Raw genomic sequence first — 26,150 nt, 5'->3', positions numbered from 1 at the left:
GCACACCAGAAGAGGGCATTGGATCCCATTACAGATGGTTGTGAGCCACCATGTGGTTGCTGGGAACAGCCCTTTATTTTTTATATTTAAGATGTATTTAGTTTTATTTTATGTATATATGTGAATGCCTACACATATGTTTGTGAAGCAGATGCCAGAAGAGGGTGTTGTATTACCTAGAGCTGGAGTTATCCGTAATTGCCAAGCACTTGCTATTTGCGCTAGGAACAGAGCCTGGATCCCCGGAGAGCAGTGAGCACCTCCAGCTGGTGCTCAGTCTTTCCAACACCTTCATTTTTTATTTTAATTTTATTTTGGAGACAGGATACTACTTTGTAGCTCTGGCTGGCTTGGAACTAGCTATGTAGACCAGGCTAGCCTCTACTTTACAGAGATCTGCTTGCTCCTATACCCTAAGTGCTGTGGTTAAAGGCCCTTTACACTGTCTTTGTTTACAATGGTTGGTGAAGGACTCAGAGAAGCCAGCCCTGGGGCAGGGGAGACACTTAGTTGGGAAAGTGCTTGGTGCACAAGAATAAGAACTTGAGTTTGATCCCCAACATCTTCATAAAAAGGCAGGCCTCTGAAAGCCCAGCTCTGAGGCCGTGGAGACAGGCAGATGCTGGCGGCGTCCCTGGTCGGCTCTTCTAGCCCATCATTGAGCTCCAGGTCTCTGTCTCAAAAAAAAAAAAAAAAAAAAAAAAAGGGTGAATGAGACTAGCAAAGTGACTCAGATGACTCCGTTTGACCCCTGGAACCCATGTAAAAACCCAGCACCCATACCGTGGAAAGAAAATCAGAGACAGGGGAATCCACCTGGAGCTTAGACGTCAGCTACCCTAGAGCTGGCAGGGTGGCAAACAACAAGAGAGACCTGTCTCAACAAGACGGAAGGGAGAACTGACTTCTGAAGGTCCTCCTCTGGCCTTCATGAGCTCCCTGAGGTACATGTGTGCCTTCCTGGTACTCTCACAGAGCATAGTAACAGAAATAAAGTAGACAGCTGTACAGAAAAGACACACAAGGGTGACCACTGACCTCTATACTTGCATGTGTATCCACATACACACATGAGCATGTGCACACACACACACACACACACACACACACACACGAGAAAAGCAACATGGCCTCCTGTGCACCCTGCTCATGAGTTGCCCAGAACCAGAGAAAGGCCTGGAGCCATCATCAAGGATGCCTCTCGGGTTTTAACTATGTGCCCGGCATGGTGGAAATAGAGATCACAGACCCTTTCTGTAGCAGCTTCCTAGGAAGAACATGATCTAGAGAGGTTAAAAAAACAAAGACCACCAAGTTAGATTGTCCTCTGGTGTCCATTGTGACCAGGCTGGCTGACTACAGCCATGACTAAGGCTGATGTCACTCAGAAAGCCTCTCCCCGGGAAGGTGTCCACATCATCAAAGACACTTTAGGGCCTTGCTTGGCAGACACACAACTGCAAACCGTTTTGGACCCAGTGAGGCCATCAAAGCCTTAATGGGGCCGTCTGAGCTTGCTCTGATGCTGGCAGTTGAGCATTAGAAACAATTCTGCACCACCCACTGTTGTGAGAACAGAGAATGTCCCCTCTGGGTTTGTTTGCTCCCAGCAAGCCTTGGGGCAGGCCTGCTCTGTCCCCACAAAGAAGGTAGTCAGCAAAACCAGCAGATTCAGTCTATTCGAAAAAGCTCTTAGTCTCTGCCTGTGGCTTGTGCCCTGTTTTCTCTACTGATTCACACCCCCACCCCTCAGGTCGGATGTCTTATTAGCATACAATATTTCCAATAGCTTTAATAAATACCACACACACACACAAGCTGGAAGTGGTGGTTACTCTTGTAAGACCAGCAGGAAGATCAGTAGGGTCATCTGCAGCTACATAGTAAGTTCAAGGCTAGCCTGGACTATATGAAGTCCTGTTTCAACTCTTCTCCCCTCCTCCTCATCTCCCCCAAACATACCTACCACCTTGATGCAACAGATGCCATAGCTGAGAGATGTCTGGGGAAGGAGTCCTCTCTCCCTTAGCAGAACTCAGAGCAGCTTTGCATGGGTATGACCTGTGTCAAGTCAAAAGGGCAGTGCAGAGGGAGGACAAGCTCAGGCAATAGTAGAAGATATTTAGGAAGCGACAGTGAATCGATCTGGCCGTGGGGAGTATTATAGGGTAGACAGTCCTGGAAGATAACTTGTTAAACAAGTGGCAGCCAGATTCTACATATTACAACGGGGAATCACTTGGTTACTGGTGAGAAGAGCGCTTGTAGGTATTACAAAGAGAGAAGACATTAGGCATGGTGGCGCACATCTTTAATCCCAGCACTCCGGAGGCAGAGGCAGGCGGATTTCTGAGTTCGAGGCTAGCCTGGTCTACAAAATGAGTTCCCTGTCTCAAAAAACAAAAACAAAACCAAAAAACAAAGAGAGAAGACAAGGGTGTGTGGGCTTTGCCATGGATCATGAGAGAGATTGCAAGAAATCACTGGGAATCTCAGTAAAGGAAGGTTTATTTGGTCACATGAAGTCTGAGATGCTCATGGACCAACCTGGAAATTCCAATTAGGTCTGTTTAGAAAGCTCTGGCCTAAGTAGCAGAAAAGTCATGAGGGATGCTGATAGAGAGCCTTGAAAGCCAGGGTAAACAAGCGACAGTCTATATTCTGTAGGCAGGGAAAAGATAGGGAACATCCCTCAAAAATTATTTTTTTTGAGACAGGATTTTGTGTGCTGGGCTGGCCTTGGTCTTGCTATGTACCTAGAGATGACACTGGTCTTCTGATCCTCTTAGCTCTACCTCGCCAGTGCCTTGCAGGCAGTGTACTGCCACTTACATCACCAGCCTTCTTACAACTGATTGATTAATTATGATAGGGATGAAACAAAGGACTCTCAGATATGATAAGCAAGTGTTCTAACAGTAAACCACACCCTCATCTTCAGCCTTCTCAACTTTTTTTCTCCAAGATAGGGTTTCACTGTGTAGATCTGGCTGTCCTGGAACTTGCTCTGTAGTCCAAGATGGCCTGGAACTCAAAGACCCACCTGCCTCTGCCTCCTGAGTGCTGGGATTAAAGGGGTGTGCCACCACTGCCAGGCTCCTTCTCATGTTTAATTTTTTGCCTTTTACATTGTTTGTTTTACTTTATATATGTGTGTGCACATGTGTACTGTACGCATACGGGAATCTTGCAGATGCCAGAGGAGATATGGATCCCCTGACACTGTGGTTACAGATGAGTGCTAGGAACCAAGCTCAGGTCCTGTGAGAGCAGCAAGTGTTAGCTGTTGAGCCATCTCTCTAGACCCTGCTTTGTTTTGCTTTTGAAAACAGGGTCTCTTGGAGTCCGGGTTGGCCTTGAGCTTTACGTGCAACCAAGAATGACCTTGACTGATTCTGCAGCCTCCGAGTCCCGAGTATTGGGTTTTATCATGAGCCACCATACACAGCTACCTTCTTATTGTGTAAAAGCAGATAATTTTCTGGGCAGTGGTGGTGCTCGCCTTTACTCTCAGCACTGAGGAGGCAGAGATGAGTGGAGCTCTGAGTTCTGAGGCCAGCCAGATCAACAGAGTGAGTTCCAGAACAGCCAGTGCTACACAGAAAACCCATCTCAAAAAACAAAAACATTGGGCTGGAGAGATGGCTCAGCAGTTAAGAGCACTGATTGCTCTTATATAGAATTCCAGAGGACCTGAGTTCAATTCCCAGAAACCACATGGTGGTTTACAACCATCTATAATCGGATCCAGTGCCTTATTCTGGTATGTCTGAAGATGATGATAGTGTATTTACATAAAATAAATAAATCTTAAAAAAAAAAATCAAAAACATCAAGAACAACAAAAAGCAGGTAATTTTTTTAAAGTTCTTTTTGTTTGTTTGCTTTTTGGTTTTTTGGGTTTTTTTTTTCTTTTTTTTTTTTTTTTTTTGGTTTTTCAAGACAGGGTTTCTCTGTATAGCCCTGGCTGTCCTGGAGCTCACTTTGACATTTTAACTTTTTTTTTTTTTTTTTTTTTTTTTTGGCTTTTCGAGACAGGGTTTCTTTGTGTAGCCCTGGCTGTCCTGGCACTCACTTTGTAGACCAGGCTGGCCTCAAACTCAGAAATCCGCCTGCCTCTGCCTCCCAAGCGCTGGGATTAAAGGCGTCACCACCACGCCCGGCCATTTTAACATTTTTGAAGTCAAGACAAGTTAGGCATGCCACAGCTTACTAGGTAATTTTTTCTTTTTTTTTTTTTTTCTTTTTTTTTTTTGGTTTTTCGAGACAGGGTTTCTCTGTGTAGTCGTGGCTGTCCTGGAACTCACTCTGTAGCCCAGGCTGGCCTCGAACTCAGAAATCCACCTGCCTCTGCCTCCCGAGTGCTGGTATTAAAGGCGTGCGCCACCACGCCCGGCGGTAATTTTTTCTTAACATATAATAAAAGTACATATTATAATTGTTTTATTTTTTTAAGATTGTTTTCATTTTATGTGTATAAATGTCTTGTCCAAATGTACTACATGCATACCTGGTGCCCACAGAGGCCAGAAGAAAGTACTGGACCCTCAAAATTGGAGTTTTGGGACAGCTGTTGTGCCATGTGGATGCTGGGAACAGAACCTGGGTCACGCTTCACCTCTGAGCCGTCTCTAGTCCATAATATCATATATTTTAATGGAATACAATAATACTTACCTTAAAGGAATATTTCAGTCATAACAAATTCATATAAAACACTTGGGACTGCTGAGGCTGGTGGCACCTGCCTCTTATCCCAGCTATACAACAAGACTGGGTCAAAAGCAAAATACAAAGACATGGAAAATAGAGAGGTTAAAAGTTCCCAAGGTCCAGTCAGAGCAGACCAAGGGTTTGAAGTCAGGCAGCTTAACTCCAAAAACTAAGCTCATCAAATGCAGTGAGAGATGTGCAGCCTCAGGAGGATCCATGTAACCATTGAGACTGACTCGGGTTCAAGAGGAGCATTTGCAGCCAGGTGGAGCACCTGGGAGCCTAACGTCCACTCTAAAAGGTTCGTGGTGGACTGGAGGTCACCACAGGAGAAGGGGTAGGCAGTCCTTTAATGATGGGTAGTATTGTTGACCTATGAACACTGGAGCAGGAAATCAGGAACAACTGTAAAGTGTTGATCCTGGAAAGTGAGGCTGAGCAAAGGAGCAGATGGGGCAGCTTCCATCCAGGTCAGAGCAGCGCCACCTCTGAGATCAGGACATCGAGGGGGACAGAGCAGTGCCACCTCTGAGATCAGGACATCCAGGGGTTACTTATTCCTTTTTCAGAGGTGATGCTGTTAACTGGTGGGCATTCACTGTTGCCAAATGAAGGATAGGTTTCCCTATGATCTTGGACACGTTTGCGCTCTCGTGTGACCTCTGGCTCTCGTATCTTCGTGTATAGAATAAAAGGATTGTCTAGAATGTGAGGGCCAGATTGGGGGGATGGGGGGCGCATGCCCACAGTCCCAGCTCTTGGGAGGCAGAAACAGGAAAGTCAGAGGCTCAAGGACATCTCTGACCTTATAGCAAGCTGAAGGCCAGGCTAAGCTGACAAGAACCTGTCTCAAAAACAAGAACAGTGGGCTGTAGGGATGGCTCAGCCAGTTAAGGACCTTTGCCACTGTATTAGTTAGAGTTTTGCTGCTGTGAACAGACACCATGACCAAGGCAAGTCTTATAAAAAACAACATTTAATTGGGGCTAGCTTACAGGTTCAGAGGTTCAGTCCATTATCATCAAGGTGGGTGCATGGCAGCATCCAGGCTGCCATGGCGCAGGCAGAGCTGAGAGTTCTACGTCTTCATCCAAAGGCTGCTAGTGGAAGACTGACTTCCAGGCAAGTGGGGTGAGAGTCTTAAGCCCACACCCACAGTGACACACCTACTCCAACCAGGTCACACCTATTCCAACAAGGCCACACCTCCAAATGGTGCCACTCCCTGGCCCAAGAATATACAAACCATCACAGCCACCAAGCCTGAGGATATGAGTTCAGTCTTAGGACCCTTGTGGAGGTAGGAGAGACTTGATTTCTGCACATTGTTCTCTGATCTCCACACATATGCTGTGGTCTACATTAGCTTACACACACACTAAACAACATTTAAAAACAAAATTTGGAGCTGGCACCCAATTTTAATCCCAGCACCTCTAGAGGCAGAGGCAGGCAGATCTCTGTGAGTTTGAGGCCAGAAGTGAGTTCCAGGGCAGCCAAGACTGTTACACAGAGAAACCCTGACTCACAAAGAAACCCTGTCTCAAAAGTTAAAGAGGAAAGGCATGTTGACCCCAGTGGTTCTAACCGGGCTGTGGATCATACTAACCAAGGCTTCACATGGGACGATTTTACTCACCCAGGGGGAGGAAAACAAGCAAGGAGCTGTTTAGAGGCTGTCCAGGCCACTCCAAATGTGCCCTCCAGACACCCAGTTTGAAAAGTAGGTAGAGACTGGGATCCCATATGAAAAGTTCCCAGTGCGCCCATGAGAACTTATGTCTTCATTTTCTATCTCCTGTCATCCAAACCCCAAGCCCCTGATACAAAGAAGACTGGTACCACCAGAATTCCTCCACCATAAATTGTTGACATTAGGACAGGATTTTCCTGTGTGTCCCAGGATGTCTAGCACGCTGTGGCCTTGGTCTCCACCCACTAGCGCCAGCCACACATTCCTCCAATTAAAACAAAACTGACTCCAGACATTGCTAAATATCTATTGGGGGCGGGGGGCACCTCTAACTAGAATTCCTAAGAATTCCCATCCCATCTGCCTGCCCAAGTTGCAGATGGAGCCAGACGGGGATGGAAGGCATCACACAGCAGATTTACACAGGCCCAGAAGGAGGGGAAGGTCCAGGCTGCACAATATTAATACAATGGAGGGACTGTATGCCAGCGGGTTGACTGATGTGGTCTCACCCCAGAGGGAGAGAGTTTTCCAGAACCCTCATTCCCGGATTTCGGATCAGTCATTGGAGGGCCTAGAGCAACATCTACAGGCCAACAGTCCCCCGCTTTCCGGGAATGGACAGAGGGGATGTGGGAGTGGTGGTGGTAAGGGATTCTTTCCTTCTGTAGATAATTTCCTGGCATCATCTGCTGCTCTGTTTGATTGGTGGAACACAGAAAGGGAGGGACTTTCCAGCTGTGGGTGCTTGGGTTCCTGGAGGCCATCTGACAGGAATATTGATAGCAGAAGTCTGAGGTTTAGGGTCTGAAAGATTGAGGCTTTGGGGCTGGGTCTACAAAGTGTCTGGTTCCCACCCTAAGGGATGTGGAAATTGTGGACACAGATTTCTTAGAGCTGGGGCTGGAAAAGCTGTCCTCCTCTTCACAAGTCTTTTGCTTGCAGCTTCAGGTACCTGAAAGGAGACAGAGGATGGGAGGCCTGAAGAAAATCAGGGAAGGGGGTTGGGAAGATCCCCACAACTCACTCCACTTGGAGGCTCACAACACCCGAAAGCAGGACAATTCCGAAGATGCATAGGAGCAGAATCCTAGCGTCCCACAGATCGTGACTGTCTGCAAGGAACCCAGGAGACCGTGGATGATCCTGTGGATCACACCAGGGAACCTAGGGGGCCTTAGGAGGGTGAGGATTAAAGAACCTGGGTAGCAGCGCTTTTGGGGCCAACAAGACTCCTCCTTGCCCTCGCAGGTGGAGCAGTTGTACAGGATGGTGCTGCCCCCTGCAGGAGACAATAGGAGCAGCGCTGGCAAGCGAAGCCACCGCCTCCAACCCCTTCCTCCCAGCCGCCCAAGCTCCTCAGGCCGTTGCCCTACTCTCTTCGCTCCCCAGGGGGGCTCCACGGCCTTTTCTTTTACTCACGGCAGACGGGAGCACAGAGAGCTGCAATGAAAGGCAAGGAGCGGTGGCTGACTTGTTCAGTCATGCCCCACGGGGCTACAAATCCTAGGCGTCTCCTTGGTACCCTCCCCATCAATACCTTCCCTGGTGTACTGGGGGATCCTGGTCTTCTGAAGCCATTGCCAGTATAATGGAATCAAAGAGACGGATCCTTTTTTCTCTGGAGAGGCACAGCACAGCTATATTGCCCTAGACCTCATCGGAGCTGCCTTCCAGGCCCCCTCCCAGATCGGTCCCTCTCTTCACCCCCCCCCCCCATATCCCGTCTCGTCATGGGTCTTCCTAAGTCCCAAGGTGTCCATTTTCTCCAGACCTCACCTATGACTCTCAGGACTCGGTGAGTTTTCTCTGTGACTTGCTTCATTGAAACCTCATCTGTGGAGATGGACAAGAAGGAGCTAGAGTAGGCTCTAGAGTTTTTGGGGGGGGTTGTGTTGTCTTTGTTTTGTTTTGTTTTTTCCTATTTCCTAGGGCACAGAGTTCTTCCAGACAGAGAGAGAGAGAGAGAGAGAGAGAGAGAGAGAGAGAGAGAGAGAGAGGCTAGTGTGTCCAGAAAGGGCTATGGACTGAAGCAATGGCTGAGATGCACAGCTAGGAACTCGGGTGCCAGCCCCCTTAGGATATAGGTGTGACTATTGCTGAGCTGACCTTGCATATCTGATATTACCTAAGGCAAAGGCTGAGAAATCTGGGGAAGCCCATTCCTTCCATTTCCACTTCGGCTTCGTCTGGTTATTGAGCTGAGCCAGGCGGTTTGCCAAGGCATGATCTTGGAGACGACAGAAGATACAAGCCTTGGCCACGGCCAAGAAAGCCCCACCCAGAGCCAGCACCCACATGAAGCCTGCTGGGGTATGGGAGGAGTTGGACCCCTCAGACCAGGGAAGAGTTAGAATTCTCTGAGATCCGGATTCTGACCCTTCATGTTGGAGGTTCTAGACTGATCCAGAACAATGCCATTGTCTTACTCCTTGGCTCCGGTAGAGCCACCCCTGGGCCCCCAAGAACTGGAAGCTAAAACGTATCTCTAGGACGGATAAATCAGGGTTTCTGTTGCAAGGGGATAGTGGCCTTTACACATCATGGTTCTGAAAGCAATTTATTTTTCTCCTTGTAAGTCACAGTGATAGATAAATGACTCCACCCAATGATGACCACATTTATGTGTGTATCCCCATCCACCCAGGAACCCAGAAATGCTATCCTTCCCACACCCTCCCCGACTCTCCCAACTCTAGCTCCTGGCTGCCCAGGACAGCCTTAGGCCTTCCTTACCCAGCTATTTCCTAGCAACAGGCTCATGGTTGTCTCAGCAACCAAGAGCTCCCAGAGGTCTCAGAGGCCCAGCTAAGCCCAGAGGCTTTTACCTCTCATAGGAAGGGCCTAGTGTGACTCAAACCCAAACAAGGCCCTCCTGCCTACGTGGCAGCGCAGGCATAAACACACATGCAAACACACACATACACACACCCTATGATTAAACTAAATCTGAATCTGCTTTTACACATACCACAGAGGTACCTGAGCCTGGAGAGTTTCTAAGCAACCCCAAACAGGCCTGGACATGCCAAGATCACAGAAGGACCAATACACAAACACAGGCGTCAGCAACACTGATGGGAACCAAGACAGCAGGGAGCCAGGCAGCATCAGATCTATTGGCTGGCAGGCGCACACACATGAAAGAGGCCTCTGGACACCATGGTCCAGCCCCACTTCCATACGGGATCCTCCAAACCACTTGGAATTCCAGAAGGGAGCTCTAGCCCCCGTGTTCATGGAGGTTCTCCTCGCTCCCTATGTCATCCTAGGATGGAGTGTCCCACAATAGGTGGCTTGGGACATAGTAAAGAAATCTCCCAGAGTGTCCTGGCCTCTTAATGGTTACTGTAGGATAAGGTGTCAGCTCCAGTAAAGGAAACCACAGTCTAGGGAACAGGTTACATTTGATAAGTCAAAATCCTCCCACCTAGTGCTCAACCCGCCAGAGCTCTGCTAGGTTTAGCCTGGGCAAAGAGAGGTGCTATCTTACTTTGCCACACTTCTGAATACAGAGGACCCATCCTCAAGCAAAAACAGGCCAGAGGATCCACAATGCTTTCCCAGGATAAGCCCCCGTGTGGACCTTCTGGACCATTCTGAGTCTTGTGGGGTGGAAGGGGGCAGCTCGATCTGGGAACCCCAGCTCTAGGCTCTGGCCAGGTGTGGTGGGATCCCTGACCTTCATAGCTACCATACCAGTACTACAAAGAGGTTTTAGAAGAGCCACTAGCCCCTGGGCTGACTCATTCCCCCTCCTCGGCACAGTCAAGTGGATGGTAGCATCCTCAGTGGCGTACAAAGCGCAAGGATCTAGAGTTCAGAAGGTCTTCAGGGTCTGGGAAGACAGAGTCCAGGCGGAAGCCATGTTCCAGAGCCACCCGTAGCACCTCCTCCAGGAATGTAGGCGTGTTCGCTACCTCCCGACGATCTTCTGGCCCCCCAGTCCACAGTGGCTGCAGCCCCAGTCTTTGATACTCTACTTCAGGGAGTTCCTGGGGGCGGGAGGCCCACTCTAGCCGAAAATGTGGACCTCCTTCTGCCCTGTCCCCAATGGCCACACCAAATCTGTTGCGCATGGCAGCCAGACACTCTGGGTCAGTGCAGAAGAGGTTGGCTCGGAAGGTGTCCACCTGGACAGAGCTCAGCTCATAGTGGTGGGGGCCCCTTCGAGCAGAGAAGTGCACCTGGCGTGGGCTGACATCTACATCTGCATGGAGTAGGGCGGCTGTGGATGCAGGTGTACCCCGAGAGGCTTCCAATTCCCGAAGGGCATCCAGGAGGGGCCGGATCTGGTAGAAGTCAGCCTCTGCCTTAAGAAGGGCAGTTTCTCCGTACCCACGGGGCAGGTCCAGACGGCCTAGACGCAAAAAATTGAGGATGTGCCGGAACGCCTTGCCATCCCTGTCGATGAAGTAATGGCCATCTCCTTGTGGGTTAAGGTTGGCTGGCATTAGGGTGTCAGCCCTAAACATGGCCCCCAGCATAGAATCTGGGAAGCGTGTCAGGGTCTCCAGTGTAGTGGAATATAGTGTTCCCCCCACATTTAGGGTCACGGGACCCCCAAAGGAAGGGGGTGAAGAGGACACAGGAGGGGGGGAAATTTTGGGTAATATAAGAGACAGGCAAGGAGAAGGACAAAGCAGATATTTGGGGGTTTGGAAAGAATTGGGTGGTAACGTTCAGACTTGCTAAGTTGGAGGCAGAGATTGGAGAACAAGACAGTAAAGTTTGTAGCTCACCCAAGCTACTTTGGTGGTGGTTGGGGGCTTCAGGACACAAAAATCCCCGAGAGGATGAAAGAACCGATGAAAGGAACAGACGGCAGCCAGACAGGATCAGGGAGCTTTTGGTCCAGACGATTCTGATTGTGCGTGGTCAGCGATTCCCTCCTGTACTTTTCAGACAGTGGGTTTCCGAAATTCAACCAGCAGGTGACGGTGGTGAGCACCGGTCGGACGCGGAAAGGATCAGTTTGAGTTTCTGAGCTTTTGTAGTTGTAGAGTCCACGTCGGGTTCCGAGGACCTGTCCAGAGGCCCAGCCAGGGTTAGGGGCGTGTGTCCCAAAAGATGGAGGCGCAACTGATAGGAGCCGGTAGCCAGCAGTTCTGTATGGCTTGGGAGAGGCGATGCTCTTGCAGTCAGAGCTGAGAGTGTCCCGGGACTCTGTTGGGAACAAACAGAGTCTCAGGACTCGGGCGTTACCGCCTTCCTGGGTTGTCGCAGCAGGCACTGAGGTCCTCTCCACCCCCAGGAAGTGGCCTAAGGGCAGCGGTCAGTGGCCCTTTAAGCGACAGTCCCGCCCCTTAGCGCCCCGCCCTACGCCCCCGTGGGCTGGCCGGGCTCTGCTATGGGTGGGAGCCGGGCCTTGCCAGTGCGAGAGATGGGGCGGACAGGCTGGACCGGCCGACTGGAGCGGGGGTGGGATGATTCACAGGCTTCGTTGCGGAAGTGGCCGCGACGGCCCCGCGTTCCCTGCAGGTGTGCATGACCTCACTAGTACAACTTGGTCGAGGATGGAGTCTCCAGTCCATCCCTCTAGTCTGAGAGAATCCACGTCTCCCGGTTGGATCCCGGTCGGGAACTCCCGAGGGGGCGGATGCTGAGCCATCGCATTCCCGGGATGCCTTCGGGCCATCCCAGCGAGCCCAGGTTCCCACGCGGTGGCTTCCCTGGTCCCCTGGGCTCGAAAGCCCCTCCCGCCAAGCCACCGGGTGCTAGTCAGCTTCCTCCTTTAAAGAAACCCTAGCCTCTTGAGTAACCAGGGCTACCCGCATCTGGGTGGCCACTGTGCCAAACACCCTGCCGGGCCCCCAGGTGGCGCACAGTAAATGAACTAAGAAAGAAGCCAAGCTGAGAGACTTTAATGGAGACTTCAATGGGGCAGGGTGGGGAGGAGCCTGGAATCACAGAGTATGGAGGTCCTGACTGCGACGGCTCAGTTTCTCTGGGTCGTCCGACGCCATGAGGGAGAAGTCTCGGAATATGTCGAGATACGTCTCATCTCCTAAGGAAAACAGAGGAAAGACTGGGAGGCTGGACATCCGGGCTACACAGTAGGGGTACAGGGTAAGCGCTTTAAAGTGTGGGTGCATCCTAAGTACAGTACCTTTGTTCCACAGGTCAGGCACGTTCGCTGTGCCCAAAACATGTTTGTTGAATAAACAATGGTATTAATGCAGTTGGGTACTAAGGGGTCAGGCATGCAAGGGCCATCATTTCGGTATGGACCGGGAGTCGGGGTCGGGGTGAAATACGTGGTTACTTTACCTGCCTGGCCCTGGGCCGCTTCAGCCTCCCGCATCTTTGCCAATCGTAGCCTGAAGGGTGGGGATTAAGGAGTAAAAGACCTGGAACTTGGCCAAATCCCCATCCTCTGTCCAATTCTTGAGTTGTGTCACTCCTTAAAAATGTCTGTCCATAACTAGTGCTTAAAAAAAAAAAGCTTACACTCACGAACTTTTTTGCAATGTTGGTATCCTAATAATGGCTCCCAGGTGAACTCTCAGTATCTCACCCAACTGGTCCATGCTCCTGCTCCACACCCCACTCCACACACACACACCCCAGACCTCACCCTCCAAGTCTAGTTTTGACGTTAGTCCCACCCCAACGATGGATGGACTGTCCAAGCATCAGTCTGCCCCTTCAGCATTCTCACAGGGTTACGATGTCAGCATTAGTGGTTTCCATTGCGATAGTCAGAGGGTCCCTGCCTTCTGTGTCTCGAGCCCCCAGATCAGCACCCCGTTTCAGGAACAGGCAAGCGAGCCTAGAGAAGAGAGCTAAATTCAGCAGCAGGCATCCCCCAATTTCACTCCCAGAAAGCTTCCTCCCCATGGTGCCATTTCCATGGCTCCCTACCCTGTGTGGCCAAGAATGGTGGCATGGTGGAGAGGACCCCGGCCGGCACTGTCTGCTTGGTTCACATTCGCCCCATTTTGGAGGAGAAACTCGCAGGCCAGAAGAGAGTTCTGCATAGAGAGATCAAGAAGGAGATGGCATTTTTAGAGGTGGATTTTTGGATGTTTCAGGGCTCAGTGAGGTGTCAGGCTTGGCCCTCGATCTTTAGATGCTCATATATTAAATCTATCCCGGGACTGGAGAGATGTCTCAGTGGTTAAAAGCACCAGCTACTCTTCCAAAGGAGTCAGATTCAATCCTTAGCACCCACACTGTCTGTAACTCCAGTTCCAGGGGAACCCCCCTCCCATATATATACACACAAGCAAAACACCAATGCACATAAAAAATTAAATAATGCGCCACCACGCCCAGCTTAAATAAGATAGCATTTGTTTTTTAAAAAAAAAAAAAAAAAAAGCCAGGCAGTGGTAGCACATGTCTTAATCTAAAGCCCACCACTCAGGAGGCAGAGGCCAGCAAATCTCTGTGTTTAAGGCCAGTTTGGTCTACAGAGTGAGTTCCAGGACAGCCAGGGCTATACAGAGAAAATCTGTCCCTCCCCAAAGCATATCCTGCACCCTGTTGAGACATCCTGTCCCTCTTTTTTTTAATTAAAGATTGTTTTATTTTTATTTTATGTGTATAGGTGTTTCACCCACATGTATGTCTGTGTGTCACATGTAGTGAATGAGGGGGCCAGTAGAGGGCGCTGGATCTCCTGGCACTGGAGTTATAGTTATGCGCTGCCTTGTAGATGCTGGGAACTGATCCTGAGCAAACACAGCATGAGCTCCTGACTTCTGAGCCATCTCTCCGGTCTGCTATCCTTATTTTACATTGAGGAGACTAAGTCACGGGGATATTGACAACTTGTTTTAAATCTCATGTAAGTGGCAGACGAAAAATCTAATTCACCACCTCCAAATCACACTTCAAACACCTAGTCTATATTATTTATCTTGCCCTATGGGATGGAGACCCCAGGGAGAGTTCTAGGGTAGAATTGGGAAGGCCAGCATGGTCCTCACAGCAGCTGTGGCCCGGATCAGAGGTGTGGCATTCCCCTGGCCCACATTGACCCAGTTGACATCAGCTCCATGGGCCAGGGCATCAGCCATGGTAGGAAGAGATGGGGGATGTCCAGCAGCTTGAAACAGCAGGGCTCCGGGGTGCAGGCTTCCCATGTCATCAGACGGGGACTCTGTCAAGTGGATTTAATTCTGTTAAGGAGTATCAGTGCCGGGTCTAGAAAGGAAATCTTCAGCAAAGTCCCCAGGTGCTGCAGTGGGGTAAGTCACGTCCAAATTGTGGGGAGTCCCTTGTGACTCAGAGCTGTGGTGAGAAACGGGAGCGCTGTGGATGTGTATACGTGTTGGTATGTGTGTTGTGTGTGTGCAGGGCCCTGGGTGTGGAAGAGATAGCATTGCTCATCTCCCCAGACTGGCTGGATGCCAGAGGTGAGCTGACTCCCTGACAGACTCAGTGCTTACCTTCCCCCGCCCAGACAAGGCTCATAACCCTTCCTTCTTTTCAAACCTTCGGAGATGCCAAGTTCAACCTCTCTCTGGAGATGCCCCTCTCTGTGGCTCTTCCTGACCATACTCCAGCCCATACTTTTCCTTCGTCTACACCCCACTGTGACCTCCTGACTCTGTACTCTGCTCCTCCCAGCCTCCTCCAAGGGACATCCTGGACCTCACATTCTGCCTCCCTCTAGGGCCTGGCCAGTACTGAGTGTACAGCAATGAGTTGGACTCTCTACCTGATTTGGATCTGACAATGCCCGAGTGTGGCCTGATAGGAGGCTTTGGGGGCACAGGAGGATGTCCTCTTGGGGGTCCCCTACCACCTCTTCGCCCACGGATTTCAGGAAGCTTGGTCAGGAACTTTTTCTCCACATACTTGGCATGAATCCAGGCTTCCTTTTCCTGCCTGGAGGTTAGAGGAGACAGCCTTTGGTCCCTCAGCCTCTTTGCCATTCCTCTCCACGACAGGGAAGCCCTGAGTCCCTCCACCCCAACCTCACCGGGAGCAGCTGGGCCCTGGCTTCTTCACCGCCATGGCCTCCACCCGGGCCTCGTAGATCTGGTTGATGATGACATTCCCCAGCTCACACATAAGCTTCGAAGGCCCAGAAGAGGGCAAGAGAAAGAGGGAGAGTAACTGGGTGAGTATCAGAGCCCTCAAAGATTCCTCAGTCCTCTGTCTTCACAATATCCGGAGTAACCCTAGTTACCTTCACCAGTTCTGGTTCCCAGGAGTCAAGGATCAGAGAGCGGACTTTGGAGAAATGAACACCAAGGCTCCTGGAGGGCCAGAGGGAGAGTCATGCCCTGTGTGGGCAGTAGCCTAGGAAAGCTGTTGCTACTGAAAAGATCAGGCCTGTGTGCAGACACAGAGGAGCCGGGCCAGGAAGCAGAGCAGCAGAGGCCCTCTAGCCTCGATCTGACTCTGGCCTGCTCACCATTGCTGCTGAACACTCTAGCCTCCCCACTTTGCTCATGATGCTTCGGTCTGGAACATGCTTTGTCTGCCACCTCTTTTCCCTCCATATACTTCAGACTGGTGGTGAAGCCTTAGGGACTTTCTAGGATCTCACAACCCTTTCCCCTCTTGGGCTCTTGTTGGCTGTCCCACCCTCAGCAACCATAACCCATGCTTCTTCCTATCAAGACAATGAGTTCATCTAGGAGGCCCCCAGGCCTGTCCACACCCAACTCAAATGTGCACTTGCGCTACAAGCTTGGAGACTGGTGACAGAGAAGGAAGAGCAAGGGTAGGGTGCATGAGAGGGGCCACGCAGCAGTTGGAAGCAGGGCTTGTGCCACAGGTTTTAGGGAATGACCTGTGGATGCCGGAACACTGAATGCAGAGAGTGACGCCAAGGTTGATGCTGGCCCACTCTGGGGCTGGCTCCCTGCAATCGCAGCATTGCGCATTTCCATCCACGCTTTGTACCTGGGCCGCCACCTGCCCAACTCCTCCAGACTCCCTTCCTCTGGCTGCCCCACCACAAGCCAGAGTTGCAGCAGAGCCTGGGGCATGGTATCCTGAGACCTGAGGGAGACAGGAGAAAGGATGAGCAAGGGGCCTAAGGGTGAGGAAAGCTCCACCTCCCAGGGCAGTGTGGCCCATATGAAGGTACCTGGCCTGGCCCCCGAGGGCTGTTCTCCAGGTGAGCCTGGCTGAAGGCTGAGGCAATGCTGCTCTGGACAGCACTGACCCATAGCTGCAGGAGACGCTCAGAGTCAGCCTGGAGGAAACAGGACCTGCAGGTGGCATTGAGAGTGATAAGACCAGAGAGCTGTGAGGCAGGGAGGGCAAGCTGACAGCCTGCGGATGCCCAGCTGGATATACAGTTTTTGAAAGATGTTTACTTATTGATCTATTCTTTTTTTTTTTTAAGATTTATTTATTATTATATGTAAGTACACTGTAGCTGTCTTCAGACACTCCAGAAAAGGGAGTCAGATCTCGTTACGGATGGTTGTGAGCCACCATGTGGTTGCTGGGATTTGAACTCTGGACCTTCGGAAGAGCAGTCGGGTGCTCTTACCCACTGAGCCATCTCACCAGCCCTATTGATCTATTTCTAATGAGATTGGGCCCAAGGCTTTGCGCATGCTTAGGTAAGCACGCTGCCTCGGAGTTATATCCAAGCCATTTTTTACTTTAGTTAGAGATAGGATCTGATAAACTGTCCAGACTGACTTCAAACTTGCTAGCAAGCCATTCGGGACTTGAACTTTTCAGAAAGACAACATTAACCCAGTGGTGGTGGTGCACACCTTTGATCCTACCACTTGGGAAGCAGAGGCAGATGGATCTCTGAGTTGGAGGCCAGCCTGGTCTACAGAATGAGTTCCAAGACAGTCAGGGCTACACAGAGAAACCCCTTCTTGGGGTGGAGAGAGACTACATTATATTCATATGTGTGTCTGTGTATCTGTGCAAACACACACCCAGTATGTCCTAGAGTTGAGTATCTCTTTCCACCATGTGTGTCCTGGGGATGAACTCAGGTTGACAAGCTTGGCACAAGTACTGAGCCCTCTCAGTAGCCTCTTTCTCCTTGAGACAGAAACAGGCCGTGTTCCTCAAACTTAAGATTCTCCTCCCAAGTGCTGGCGTTACAGGTGTGCTCTGAACCTGGTTATCTGCTCTACTGAAATCCAGGTGATCCCTAACTTATGGTAGTTTGACAATATTTTTCAAGATTAACACACAAAGGTGTATTTATACAACCCTCTTGGGTTTTCAGTAGTGTGTTCGATAACACTTTCTTGTAGAAGAGCCTTGGAACTGTATGCTAACGGTTTCTAGCAGGTAAGCTAAGGCTAGGCTAAGCTATGTGTAAAGTAGGTTTTCCAGTATCTTTTCAACTGACAATGAATTTACTGTAAGCGGAGCACTGGTACTCCTCTAGTGAATGGCAGCGTCCTCCGAAATATCTCCTACCACCTTGTCCTCTCAGTCTGGGCTCCCTGCTTCAACCCAGTCTCCAAAGGGTTAAGTCCTGGACCTATTCAGGGACACTCATTTTGGTGGCCCTGCCTTTTGGGTTTGTAAACATTCAGACATTTTAGAATATCGCCCCAGGGACTCTACTCACTTGCTGGTGGACACTACTTCGAAACAGAAACGCCTTTCTGAGTCTGGACAGAGCTTCACTGTACAGAGACGAAGGTCGTCTACCACTACGGTTACAGGGTCCTGGCAGAGAGTGATAAGGGGTCCATGAGCCAGTCATTGTGAACAAGGGCTGAGTTTATCTAGAGCCCAGGCACCCCGGACCGACCCACCTTATATTTCTTCTGGTAAACCAGCTGGTTGTTCTGAATGGTGAACCAGCGTCTGGAGGAGACGGAAGGAGTGGTTACATACATGCCCAACATGGGGACAGGCTCAGGAGTGGACAAAAGGGAAACTGTGCTCTTTGCCCCCTAAGTAGCTCGCTGAGGAGAGATGTGGACTGACAGTCCCATGGGACATTCCAGACAATGGTGGGAACTTAAGCAGAGTGGGCACACCCTTACAGCTAAGGGCTGTTCTGCACACCTTGGACAACCGAGATTGGACATATCTTCCAGCAGATGGCAGTAAGGCTGGCCTTCAACTCCCGATCTTCCTACCTCAAAAGCGAGGCTCACAAGGATATGCCACCACACCCAGTTTTCTTTCTTCTAAGTTTATTATTGCAACTTTTTGCCTAGCGTGGCCAATGTTGAAGGAGCTAGCAGGGGGAGACAGCCTTAAAGGTTATAAAAAATGGGTAACAGTGATAGACACTGTTTCTGGGTGGCTCCTGAGGCTATTGGAATCACTTCTACAAGTATTTGTTTGAGATAGGATCTTGCCATGTAACCCAGGGAAGCCTAAAATTCGCTCTGTAGTCCAGGCTGACCACAAATCTGCAATCCTCTCACTCCCCTTAGTCTCCTGACTGCTGGCGTTTACACCAAGCTTATTGCTACAGTGTTGGGCAAATGAAACTATGTTGGGGAAGGGGCTCCATTTTCTAATTTGTACCAAGGTCCCCTATGGGCTGGGGTTGGTTCTGAAAGATGAACCGGTCACGTCAAGATGCGTAGCGTTCTGTTTCAAGCCCTGTAGCGTTTCCCCATCTTCCTCAGAGTAGTGTCAAAGTCCTACCGACATCTGCAGAGTTCTAGAAGGATTCCGTAACCCCTTTAGCTCCTCCTCCTTCCTCCCTCACTCTGTCTGGGCCCACAGCTCATTTTGCAAACACTATGGGAACTCGGGGCCTTTCTTCCCATTAACTTGTCCTTCTTCCTACAGCATCCTTCACTCAGATATCTTGACTCAGAAGTTACTTTCTTAGCCCGGCATGATGGTGAACACTTGTAATCCCAGCTCTTGGGAGGTGGAGGCCCAAAGATCAGGAGTTCAAGGTCATCCTTGGCTACATCAGCCAAGATACAAGAGATTTTCCCATAGAGTGTGTCAAGAAATAAAGTAACAGTTCTGTTCCTTATTTGTTTGCAGACAGAATTCCAATCCTAGCCGGGCATGGTGGCGCACAAAACAAAACAAAACAAAACAACCAATAACCACCACAACAAGGGATCTACAGCTGAGCTACACCCACAATGTAGGGTTCCCAATTCTAAATAAACTATCAGGGGCTGGGTTTGGTGGATCAGGCCTGCAAGCCTAGCACTGGCAAGGAACAGGCAGGTTTGGAACTCTTTTTTTTTGTTTGTTTGTTTTTTTTGTTTTTTGAGACAGGGTTTCTCTGTGTAGCCCTGGCTGTCCTGGAACTCACTTTGTAGACCAGGCTGGCCTCAAACTCAGAAATCCACCTGCCTCTGCCTCCCAAGTGCTGGGATTAAAGGCATGCACCACCACTGCCCATCTTATTATTATTATTATTATTATTATTCTGATAGGGTTCCTCTACGTATCCCTGGCAGTCCTGGAACTTGCTATGTTGTAGATCAGGCTGGCCTTGAACTCATAGAGATCTGCCTGTTTCTGCCACCCCTGAGCTGGGATTAAAGGAGTGTGCCATTGTGCCAGATGTTTTATTATTACCTTCTAACATAGTATGCAGTTAGTTATTGATCTGTCTGTCTTTGCTGACTAGGGGTTGTATCTTGATGTACTTCATACACAATACACAATCATAATTGATCCGAGAATATTCAACTGGTTGGGTTTAGCTGAGACAGTTGTCTTCTTACCTGCTCCAGGTCTTAAATGCATTGCTGGCACGTTTGAAAAGATGTCCTTCCATTACCAAGCCACTAGGCCCCTCCTTTAGGCTTGGCTCTGGCTCCTCGCCACCCAGCTCCTAGAAGCATGAGAGGATGGAAGACAACTGGGACAGGCAGAGACCAAAGCCATAGCTGGTTTTCCTCTGACCTCCATACCAGCCCTTACCTTCTGCTTCAGTAACACATGCCTCTGTTCCATGTCTCTCTTCTGTCGAGCTGAGTTCAAGACCAGGTTGTGCAACTGGGCATAGGAGAGTCCTCTCAGATGTCTGAGTTTGTCCCAACCAGTCCAGAAGAGTCATCTTAGTGTATCCTAACCTCTCTGCACCAACTTTCTAGAGTCCTTACCTGGGTACCCAATTCCTTCCGATACTGAGCCAGCCTGTTTAGCTCTTCATGGCCCTGCTGGAAATAAGTGGCCTGGGCCTCAACCAAACGTAGTACCTGATGGTGGGCGGGAGGCAGAACTGAGGAAGGACACTCCTCTATTTCCCTCTTCCCTCCCACTGTCAGCCCGTTCCTCTCCATCTTGGCTGCCCCTGAAACTCACGAATTCCATGATGTCAAACTTCCTCTTATCTTCGATCACATTGACCTGAAGGCCCCAAAAGACCTCAGGTCAGTCTAGAAATCACAGCACCACCCCCCATTACACTCTAGGGACTCCCCTCTCCTGAACACCTTCAAGGTATGCAGGTATCCTGGAAGATGGGTTGGGGTAGGCACCTACCTGCAGGGCATAATCTAATGCCCGACTCCGGTACCCAGCTCGAGCAGTCCTCAAAGCAGTTCCAGCCTCCTCTGCTTCTTGGACACGGCGCCTGGGGACCTCTGCATTGTGGGTAAGAGCAGCCTCCAGGTTCTCAGCCCCTCGCCAGAAATCCCTGCGAGCCTCTCGGAAGCCCCGGAGACCTCTAGAGTTAGGGGAGACAAAACCAAACCACAGATTTACCCTTCTGCTCTAGGAAAGAAAAATCTCAGGATAAGGCCCACCTATCTCCTGTCAGCCTGTGTAGAGAGGAAACGCCAGGCAATCCCCGGATGGGAAGACAGAAGCCAGGCCACTTCCCACCCTCATAGCTCCTCCTGTGGGGGAGGCCCTATGGGAAGAGAGGTGGAGGGCTAGTTTCTGGGGGATAAGGCCCCTCTTTCCCTCCCGTCTCACTCCTTGACCAGAGTCTGGATTTGCTGCTGCAGTGTATGTTGAGTAGCATCAAGAAGCTCCTGTTGAAGAAGTTGACAAGTGACAGTCAGGTTCTCCATCAACCCTACCCCATCCATTCCCCTACCCCATCCATTCCCTCACCCGAAGCCACCCCCACCCCCCACACTCACAGCATGGCTGTCCAGTTTGTGGTTCAGACTCACGGTGAATTTTTCTAGACACTCCTGGGTACGAAAAAAAAAAAAAAAACCACAGAGACGCCAAGGTCTGTCCAACTCTAGGTAGGTCCCGCCAGATGGACCTAGCCTGGATGGTCGCCCCCTCCTCTACCGCAGTCCCCTCTATCCCAGTCCTCTACCCCTAGCAACCACAGCCCTGGTTCAGAAGTATCACATACCGCCATCATGGGCTCTGGTGGACCCAGGCGAGCCAGGTCACAGATGCCAACAACGAAGGCACGACCGGCAGCAAGGTAATGCTGGCCGCTCTCCAGGAGGCAGGAACCCAGCTTTAGCAGCTGGGGAAATGAAGCACACCAAGTGATGTTCCCTCTGCACCACGTTCCTTCTTGCCCAAGGCCGTATAGTCCTTCCCTAACCTCATCTGCTGTCCCACCCAGCCCACTGCAGCCACCACCCCTAAGTCAAACTCACAGCTGCAAGGTCATTACCCCCGCCTCCTTTTCCTGTGCCTGTGTCAAAGTTCCTGCCCATTCCTCCAAGTTCGCTCCCAAAGTCACTGTCATCTCTACTCCCCAAATATCTTTCCCTGTCCGATCCTGCCTGCCCTTCTGTGTCCTGTTTAAATAATGGCTCTCCCTAGAACCCCCATCCTCCTGCACTGTCTGGTTACCCAGTCCCTGCCTGGCTGCGGTCAAGTCTTTGTCTTTTGTCGTGTGTTGGGGTGGGGAGTGTGTCTCATTCTGTACTCTCTAAACACTCCCTTTCAAATGTTAACTCATTTTCTAGGCCTCAGCATCAGGGCCAAGAAAGATGTTGGGGTGCTCAGTTGTCCATTTTCAGGGCCCCTATAATGGTCAAACTATAACTGACTGATCTGGGAAGGGAAAGGTGTCTGAGCTAGAACCCGATACATGGCTGTGGCTGCTTCACCCTAAGGGTGCCATGCCAGACTTTGGCCAGGAGCCGCCATATCTTGAATAGACCAAGTGTTGGTGGAGCCTTTCCGAGTGGTTCAGGGTGATGAGAGGCTACAAGAGAGGCTTTGTGAAGAGGTGGCAGGGTGCCAGGAGCCTGGGCTCCATGTCTTCCCAGCACATTTTTTCTGGAGGCTTGTGGAGGTGTCTGAGAACTGTAGCTTGGGTTGACAGTGGGTCAGCTGTGGTCAGGCAACTGACTGAGATCAAGTCTTAGTAGCTCCAGATAAGGAGACGAAACGGCTCTAACTCACAGTGTGGATCAGCAGATTGCCTAGTTCTCATATGTCTACAAACCCTTTTCTCCAACATGACAAAAGACCTTCCATAAAAATGAACCAATAACTAGCTGGGGTGGTGGCACAAGCCTTTTATCTCAGTACTCAGAAGGCAGAGACAAGTGGATCTCTGTGAGATTGAGTCCAGCCTGGTCAACATAGCAAATTTTAGGCCAGCCAAGGCTACATAGAAGGACCCTGTCTTAAAAAAAAAAAAAAAAAAAAAAAAAAGCCGGGCAGTGGTGGTGCATGCCTTTAATCCCAGCATTTGGAAGGCAGAGGCAGGTGAATTTCTGAGTTTGAGGCCAGCCTGGTCTACAGAGTGAGCTCCAGGACAGCCAGGGCTACACAGAGAAACCCTGTCTTGGAAAAAAACAAAAAATAAAAATTACAACATCTATAAAATAGAATTGAAGTCAGCAATAGAGAGGAACTGTCAGTGTACAAGACAACTTGAATAGATTTCAAACACTTCGTTATTTTCAAGACAGAGTCTTTCTGTATAGCCCTGGGTGTCCTAGATATCTCTCTCTCTCTCTCTCTCTCTCTCTCTCTCTCTCTCGGGCTGGCCTCAAACTCAGAGATCCACCTGCCTCTGCCTCCTGAGTGCTGGGATTAAAGTCGTGTGCCACCACACTGGACTTCTAGTTTTTTAGAAAAGCCAACTTCAGGCCAGTGAGATAGTTTACCTGGTAAAGACATGTGACAGGTAAGCCAGGCAACCTAAGTGCAATTCTGGAGCCTGGGGTAGAGGGAGAGAAGTGATGTCTGAATTGTCCACTGACCTCCTCCCATGATTACAGCATACGTACTCACACACACACACACACACACACACACACGATTATATAGATGAGAGACAGACTGACAGACCAGCACTCCTGAGGTAAAAGCAGGCAGGTCTCTGTGAGTTTGAGGCCTAGCCTAGTCTACATAGCAAGTTCCAGGCCAGCCAGGGGTAGATAATATGACCTTGAAAAAAAAAAAAAAAAAGAACAGTATCTACCATAGGATTTCTCATTAGCCTTTGAACACACCAATTAGGCTAGGCTGCGTGGTCAGAAAGCCCCAATAATTAATTCTCTTGTCTCTACTTCAATACTAGGATTATAAATGTATACCATACATATACCTTGTCATTTTTACATAGTGGGGGTAATCAAACTTAGGTTTCATGCTGGCAAGGGGTGCACTTTGTTGACCAGCCATCTCTCCTGTAGACTTTATTGTTAACTAGACTGCACCAGTGCTAATTTTTGGTTGTGATAATGAGGAAAAACTGTATTAAATATCATCACTCAGGGAAGCTGGCAGGGACATGGCCTCTCTAAGCAATTACTACAAGTGTAGGATTAACCTGAATTTTAAAAGTTCAATTAGAGGGCTGGAGAGATTGCTCAGTGGTTAAGAACACTGACTGCTCTTTCAGGGGTCCTGAGTTCAATTCCCAGCAACCACATGGTGGCTCACAACCATCTGTAATGGGATCTGATGCCCTCTTCTGGTGTGTCTGAAGACAGCTACAGTGTACTCATATACATAAAATAAACCTTTTTTTAAAAAGTTCAATTAGAACCATTTGAGGAGTTGGAGAGATGGCTCAGTGACTTCGTGCACTGGCTGCTCATGCAAAGGACTCAGATTCAATTCCCAGCATCCACAGTGTGGCTCACAACTGCAACTCCAGTTCCAGAGGATCCAATGCCCTCTGCTGGCCTCTGTAGCAGCCACTAGGTGTGGACATGGTTCACAGACATTTACCCAGATAAAACAGCCATACATATATACTGAAATAATATCAATAATGTTTTAAGAAGTGTTTGCTCTGGGGATGTAGCTGGTGGTGGAACCCGGCCTGTCTAACATGCACAAAGATGAATTCCATCTCCAGAGGGGAAATAGAGGTCAGAGGATTGGGAATTCAAGACCAGGTTCAACTTACATGGTAAATTCAAAGCTAGCCTGAACTACATGTGACCCTGCCTCAAAAAGTATATATTAATATGTTAATAATTTATATATATATATATATATATATATATATATATATATACACACACACACATATATGTATTATTTCAGGCAGGGTTTCTCTTCTGTCCCAGAACTTACTATGTAAACAGACCAAGTTATCTTAGAACTCATAAGAGATTCACCTGCCTCTGCCTCCCAAGTGCTGGGATCTGGGTACGCAGCCCCATTCCCAGCTTTTTTTTTTTAGCCCTAGCTGGCCTAGAACTCACAGAGATCTGCCTGTTTCAGCTTCACCAGTGTTAGGATTAAAGGCATGAGCCAGTACATCCAGATTTTGGGGTGGGTGAGTGGGTGGGGTCGAGACAGGGTTTCTCTATGTAGCCCTGGCTATCCTGGAACTCACCTTGTAGACCAGGCTGGCCTCCAACTCAGAAATCCACCTGCCTCTACCTCACAAGTGCTGGGATTAAAGGCTTGTGCCACCACGTCCAGCAACATCCAGATTTTAAATGTAATTGTGTGTGTGTGTGTGCCAGGCACAGTTAACTTTCAATGACTCTAACGTATTCCCAGTCTCCTGCTATCTCCCTGACCTTTCATTTTAATTTTATTCTAATCTTTTATTTTAATCTGATTCTGCATCTTTTCTCCATGACTTGGTCACCTTTTCCAGGCGGGTCTCCAATTCTGACACTTCAGTTTCCACCAGTTCAATCGAGGCTCTGAGAAAGAATGGACAGCACTTAGGTCCGCTGGGCCTCTGCTTAGCATCAGGGGCGGGGATGGCGTCATGGGGTGGTGGGTACACACAGACCAAGCAGTGAGTCCAGACAGTTTCTGCTCTTGTGCTGCTGTGCACATTTTAAGCTTCAATAACCCAGGCCAGAGCAGGAAGAGTAGGAGGGTGGATGTGGCCAGGGCAGGAAGTTGCTAACCGCCCCGGGGCAGGTGCTGGGGGAGGGGATGCCGTGAGAAGGAAGGAGGAATGCCAATTATAAAGACCAGAAGGGGCAGAAAGGCAGAGTAAGGTGAGCTTGGGAGAGCATGGAAGTTTTGTTATTAAAGGTTTTTTTTTTTTTTTTTAAACTCTGTAGCCCAGGTTAGCCTGGGACACTTAGCAACCTCCCTGCCTCAGCCTCCCAAATGCCTGATTTGAGAGCCTGGCTTGAGTTGTAGAGGCACTAGGTCCCACCAGTTCCCTCTGGTCCCTGTGGCCTAGGCTCTAAGGTTGGTCCTGCCTGGGGAATGCTGGGGGTGGGTGGGTGGGTGTTGGGATATATGGGACCTTCCTTCCCCTCCTTAGTCTCATGGACCTGCACACACTTACCGGAAGCGAGGTGAGTCCTTGAGACATTCTTCAAAATCTAGCTTGACCGTCATCTCAGATGACTTGCTTTGGGAGCCCGGGGGGGCCCTGGAGGTCAGGTAGGTGGGGATGTAGGCAGATGCACTCCCCACCCCCCAAGAGGGGATGGAGAAGAATCCTTTGATAGAAGAGCCTGGGTCTGGAATTCCTTCCCCAAAGGGA

At 49.8% G+C, this 26,150-nt stretch overlaps 3 protein-coding genes across 4 annotated transcripts; all 3 read right to left on the bottom strand.

Moving 5' to 3' along the window:
* Positions 1–5,790: 5,790 nt before the first annotated feature.
* On the bottom strand, positions 5,791–8,732 carry Tmem95 (transmembrane protein 95). Its single transcript, XM_021178101.3, has 7 exons — positions 8,535–8,732; positions 8,186–8,242; positions 7,947–8,027; positions 7,829–7,849; positions 7,608–7,688; positions 7,434–7,521; positions 5,791–7,361 (listed from the first exon to the last, which is right to left on the bottom strand). Exons 1-7 carry the CDS (start codon positions 8,704–8,706, stop codon positions 7,331–7,333), a joined length of 531 nt encoding a protein of 176 aa, XP_021033760.1. The 5' UTR covers positions 8,707–8,732; the 3' UTR covers positions 5,791–7,330.
* Positions 8,733–8,950: 218 nt separating this feature from the next.
* On the bottom strand, positions 8,951–11,157 carry Kctd11 (potassium channel tetramerization domain containing 11). Its single transcript, XM_021177610.2, has one exon. It carries the CDS (start codon positions 10,891–10,893, stop codon positions 10,195–10,197), a length of 699 nt encoding a protein of 232 aa, XP_021033269.1. The 5' UTR covers positions 10,894–11,157; the 3' UTR covers positions 8,951–10,194.
* A 684-nt stretch (positions 11,158–11,841) lies between these two features.
* Acap1 (ArfGAP with coiled-coil, ankyrin repeat and PH domains 1) lies at positions 11,842–26,120 on the bottom strand. 2 transcript variants are annotated; one of them, XM_021176474.2, is made up of 22 exons: positions 25,950–26,120; positions 25,287–25,344; positions 21,612–21,731; positions 21,385–21,438; positions 21,215–21,273; positions 20,780–20,963; positions 20,600–20,644; positions 20,398–20,493; positions 20,216–20,290; positions 20,017–20,126; positions 18,115–18,166; positions 17,925–18,025; positions 16,458–16,581; positions 16,158–16,369; positions 15,549–15,618; positions 15,339–15,433; positions 15,075–15,244; positions 14,341–14,513; positions 13,271–13,380; positions 13,068–13,178; positions 12,677–12,726; positions 11,842–12,413 (listed from the first exon to the last, which is right to left on the bottom strand). In XM_021176474.2, the coding sequence occupies exons 1-22, from the start codon at positions 26,000–26,002 to the stop codon at positions 12,313–12,315; spliced, it is 2,223 nt and encodes a 740-aa protein (XP_021032133.1). In that variant the 5' UTR covers positions 26,003–26,120; the 3' UTR covers positions 11,842–12,312. The 2 variants fall into 2 exon arrangements, with proteins under 2 accessions (XP_021032133.1, XP_085685997.1); XM_085829871.1 differs by having other exon boundaries at positions 11,842–12,726.
* Between the last annotated feature and the right edge of the window lie 30 nt (positions 26,121–26,150).

The sequence above is a fragment of the Mus caroli genome, unplaced genomic scaffold (assembly GCF_978045245.1).
Source record: "Mus caroli unplaced genomic scaffold, Mus_caroli_1 scaffold_13, whole genome shotgun sequence".
NCBI lineage: Eukaryota > Metazoa > Chordata > Mammalia > Rodentia > Muridae > Mus > Mus caroli.
This window is presented reverse-complemented; position numbering and strand designations above follow the sequence as displayed.

Bases quoted from the DNA above. Each gene is read 5' to 3' on its own strand.
- Tmem95 (XM_021178101.3), bottom strand. From the start codon at position 8,706: ATGTGGGTGCTGGCTCTGGGTGGGGCTTTCTTGGCCGTGGCCAAGGCT. The intron at 7,850-7,946 runs GTATTGATGGGG...CTTTCATTGCAG, and splicing joins CCCCCAGTACACCAGGGAAG to CTCTCTGTGCTCCCGTCTGC. The intron at 7,362-7,433 runs GTGAGTTGTGGG...GTCTCCTTTCAG, and splicing joins GTTGTGAGCCTCCAAGTGGA to GTACCTGAAGCTGCAAGCAA.
- Kctd11 (XM_021177610.2), bottom strand. From the start codon at position 10,893: ATGCTGGGGGCCATGTTTAGGGCTGACACCCTAATGCCAGCCAACCTT.
- Acap1 (XM_085829871.1), bottom strand. From the start codon at position 26,002: ATGACGGTCAAGCTAGATTTTGAAGAATGTCTCAAGGACTCACCTCGC. The intron at 20,127-20,215 runs GTAAGGGCTGGT...TCATGCTTCTAG, and splicing joins ATGTGTTACTGAAGCAGAAG to GAGCTGGGTGGCGAGGAGCC. The intron at 15,245-15,338 runs GTGAGGTTGGGG...TCTAACCTCCAG, and splicing joins CCAGGGCCCAGCTGCTCCCG to GCAGGAAAAGGAAGCCTGGA.